Source organism: Ziziphus jujuba, chromosome 10 (assembly GCF_031755915.1).
Source record: "Ziziphus jujuba cultivar Dongzao chromosome 10, ASM3175591v1".
NCBI classification, from domain to species: Eukaryota; Viridiplantae; Streptophyta; class Magnoliopsida; order Rosales; family Rhamnaceae; genus Ziziphus; species Ziziphus jujuba.
The window spans coordinates 26,333,368-26,337,716 of NC_083388.1; the positions used below are offsets into that span (position 1 = coordinate 26,333,368).

Consider the following 4,349-nt stretch of genomic DNA (forward strand, 5'->3'; position numbering starts at 1 on the left):
TAAGGGGTGTATATAGAAGTGTATTTTCAGTGCATGAAAATTGTGGTAAGTCCAACCCTTAGGGGAGGTTCTGTCGGATTTTTCATTGGAGGGTCCAGTAGGGTTTCCCTAGGATCAGGGCTTGTCTAGGATTCCGGTGAGGAATTTTGGACGGTTCCTGACATTTTCCCTCAAAATGAAAACCATAATCGTCCGGTGTCCCTACTTATTAGAACAGCAAATAGGAAAAAGCTAACAAACTTTCTACTTAGTTATAGTTATGATGCTTTAATAAGCTTTGAGATTTTAACAATTTTTATGGTAGCAGCATAGCATCTTCGGTCTAAAATAAAAAGGCTAGCATCTTCTTTCTTTTTCTCTATATCAATTCCAAATTTCAAGAGTTGACTTCTAAAATTTTACACCAAGAATTTTTTTTTTTTTATTGTTCGAGAAATTTTACCACTTTGAGAAGAATTTTTTTAGGGCAGAAAGCATGTTGATGACAAAGTACATTCAAATCCATGTTCTTTCGTGGTTCATCAACTAATAGTATACATACGATATTTTTCAAAGAGAGGTAGAGGTTTGGAACTTTTATAAGCATGCATGTTTAATCCATATTTATATAAGCACTATAATTTAATTGATTGTATTTTAATCCATATCTATAAAATTTATTGGAAATCTAAATTGGAGTCAAAAGTAAAAAAATAAAGTGATAAATAAAAATAAAAATAATTTTTTGAATCGATGGAGAAGAAAAAGAAGCTAGGACTACAGTAAAATTGTACAAAACATTGAAATCTTATAAGTTAATAGATAATAGTTTAATCCATATTTACATAAGCATTAAAATTCAATTTACTGTAGTTTGATCCATATCTATGAAATTAATCGGAAATCTGAATTGGAGTAAAAAAAAAAAAAAAATTGATAAATAAAAATAAAGAGAACTCTTTGAATCGATGAAGAAGAAAAAGAAGCCAAGACTACACTAAAATTATACAAAACATTGAAATCTCACTTTCCATAATAGATAATAGTTAAAAATCAATTATTGAATAAAAACAAAATTAATTACAAGGGTCATAATATTAATGGAAAGATATACATTAACTGTCATTCATATACAAAGTGACATATAAAAGAAGGTGAATATCAACACTAGCATAACCTAAATTCCGTAAATAACTAACAGCATATATACATATATAGATATATACGTATATAAAATCTTTTGAAGCAAGTCCAACAACACTTCACAAAAGGAGGAAAGAAAAATAATGGACTTTCTTGTTATATACATATATATATATACACATATTGGCCAATTAATTGATCACCTATCTAAATAATCTCTATATTTCTTAGATTTTTTTGCCTCATATATATATATATATATTTCCATTTTTGTAATCTAAAGTCGTACTAAATATAGCAATCCATACGATCTCTACCTCTCCTTATTTATTTATACAATATTTAACATCTCTTAATATATATATATATATATATGTGGAAAATACCTAGGGCTTTTTTATGTTAGAACTCTCTCAGTTCACCAACAACACTATACCTAAATTCCATAAATAAAAATGTAAATATAAAATTTTTTGAAGCAAGACCAACCGCACTCGGCAAATTAGAAAAGGAAAGAAAAACAACGGACCTCTCTAATAATCTTGATGTTTCTTAGATTTTATTGCCTTTTATATTTATGTTTATATATATATATTTCCACTTTTGTAATATAAAGTCGTATTTTTAACAGCAATACATACTACCTCTAGCTCTCCATATTTAACATCTCTTAATGTGTGTATATATATATATGTGTGTGTGTGTGTGTGTGTGTGTATTTTGAAAATAAACTAGTTTTCTATGTTAGCACTTTCTCAGCTTACCAAGGCCGCTATAACCTAAATTTCATAAATAAATGAAAGAAAGCACATATATAAATAGGAAAGAAAATAAAATAATGGACTTTCTTGCTATATATATGTACATATATAAACGGGATTGCCGTTATAAAGGAAGTCGACATGCACAACCGTCCAATTTGTTTGATCATGCAAATCGAACAGCTATGAATAATTGTCAACAATTATATGGTTCCTAACTTTGCCTATTGTAGAATTCTTTTATATATATATATATATATAGAGGTCAATTAATTGATCTCCCTAAATACTCTCTATTCTTTTAAGATTTCTTTGCATTTTATAGTTATATTTAGAATTTTTTTTTTTTCCATTTTTGTCATCTAAAGCCGCATGTTAGCTCTCTCAATTTACAATAAATAGAAGCTTTACGTATTCGATTACCCAGCACACTGTCACTTTTCGCATGTACTCCATCAGTTTCAGTGCAAATGCATAGGGGCAATTAGGTTTCGTTGGTCTTTCTGATTTCCATTCCATTACACTCCCATATTCTAAATCTAAACTGTGCACACTCTCAGTTTATATCTCATAAGTTATAATGTCTTGGTATCATAAAAGACCTGATATTAATTGGAGGAACGCAGAGTGGATGACTGGAGTTAGAGACCAAGGCAACACTAGTAAGTTGTTCGACTATTACTTTTTTATTTTTTTAATAATTAATTTCTTTTCCATTTAACTTATTTCTATATATACTTATATATATATATTGACAATATAGAAGCATGTTGGGCTGTTGCTGTTTGCGATCTTGTGGAGATGTTGCACAACAGGCAAAATCCTGATAATCGCTTGCAATCCCCTTTATCAGCACAAGAGCTGATAGACAACTATCCAGGCAGTGGTCATGTCGAGTGGGCATTTGATTATATAAAAACAAATGGGATTGCATGTGAAGCTGATTATCCTTGGAAAGGAGAAATCTCTGAGAAAAATGAGGTCTTGAATTGTAAAGCTTTTTTTAATTAGTATTATTTAAATGTATCACATTGTTCACTACCTCTGTGCTAATTTATTCTAATTTATTTTTGTGCAGCGGACAGAAGATCAGGAAACATATTGGGGCGTATAAGCCTTTAAAAAAGTAGACGTTTTCAATAAAATTGAAAGCATCGTAGAAGAGCACCCGGTTGTAGGATGTTTCTATTTGACATCAAATTTCTAAAAATGTCAAAATTCGGTAAGTTTTTACTTTTATTTTTAATTTTTTTATATAATATTAAATTTAATTTTATCTTACAAAGTTTGATTTGTCAGAACATTGTCAGTCTTGAGCCCGTGGTAAAATATGATAATGGTGGTACTAATGAAAGTGGTCATGCGATGGTGATAGTTGGACAGGGACAGAATGAGTACTATGAAAAATACTGGCATGTTAAAAATACTTGGGGTGAAGGTTGGGGTGATGAGGGTTACGCAAGACTGGCAAAGAGTGTCTCAGACCCTAACAGAGCCTACTATCCCATCTACTATCCCTTGATCCATGAAGACTGAAAGAATACCTAACGTAGTTTAATACTATCTTTTTGGTTTTTTTTTTTTTTCTTTTTTTCTTTTTTTCCCTTTTTTTTTATCATTAATCTTGGATGTGTTATTAGCAATGTTTTCTTTTATTTATTGTTTTAAAGCTATCTACCGACGTCTTTTGATCTTTCATGTATTTATATTATTTGATTTTTTTTAGAAAGCTAATACCTCCCTTATCCAAAATTGATCAATTTCATTATAGCTGTCATTTTCTTCACAGGGTAATATTTTGAAGGTTTGCCTCTCATTTTTTAAATCATATTTCGACCAACTTAAAATACTTTTAAACGATTTGGTTTCCTTTCAAGCCTTAGGAAAGTAAACAATTTTGGTTTTCAAATACAAAAAATGCCAAAACTAATGTTTATACTATATATGAACCAAGTTCGTAGGACTGGCCCAATGGTAAAACCATTGAGACTATACATCCAATTGTTAAAAGGCTTAACCAGATTAGAAAAATGCTCAACACTTAAGTTGCCGCTGTGTATCCTTATATGCGTATGTGTACAGTATACATGTAGTTGGTATGGCCATCAAAAAGCATGTAAAGTTTCTTTAATGTGTAAATATGCACTCATAAATCCCAATTTAGCTCAAATGGGTAAGTTCTCCAAGTGCTAAACTTTAAGTAACCATTAACCCCTAAAATTTAGCTGCTAGGAAGACGACCTAATCATGTATCTCAAAAAAAAAAAGAAAAAAAAAAAAAGAACACCAGCGAAAAAGGCTACTACAAAATTCAACCAATAATATAAATAATTAGAAATTCATGGAAAGATAAGTTTCATTCGCCATCTGCTGAAAGCTTCCGCATATCAGAAAGTATCTTGTTACGAAAATAGGACAAAAACAATAATAATAGAAGAACAAGAATAAAAACAAAACATACACACA

General features: G+C 30.0%; 1 protein-coding gene across 1 annotated transcript; it reads left to right on the forward strand.

The window, feature by feature from the left end:
• The first annotated feature begins 2,463 nt into the window (after positions 1-2,463).
• LOC132799718 (vignain-like) lies at positions 2,464-3,419 on the forward strand. The gene is made up of 3 exons (XM_060812177.1): positions 2,464-2,545; positions 2,647-2,864; positions 3,183-3,419. The coding sequence occupies exons 1-3, from the start codon at positions 2,464-2,466 to the stop codon at positions 3,417-3,419; spliced, it is 537 nt and encodes a 178-aa protein (XP_060668160.1).
• The last annotated feature ends 930 nt before the right edge of the window (positions 3,420-4,349 follow it).

Coding starts and splice junctions, on each gene's coding strand:
- LOC132799718 (XM_060812177.1), top strand. CDS start 2,464: ATGTCTTGGTATCATAAAAGACCTGATATTAATTGGAGGAACGCAGAG. Junction 2,546..2,646: donor TAGAGACCAAGGCAACACTA/GTAAGTTGTTCG, acceptor TTGACAATATAG/AAGCATGTTGGGCTGTTGCT. Junction 2,865..3,182: donor AAATCTCTGAGAAAAATGAG/GTCTTGAATTGT, acceptor TTGATTTGTCAG/AACATTGTCAGTCTTGAGCC.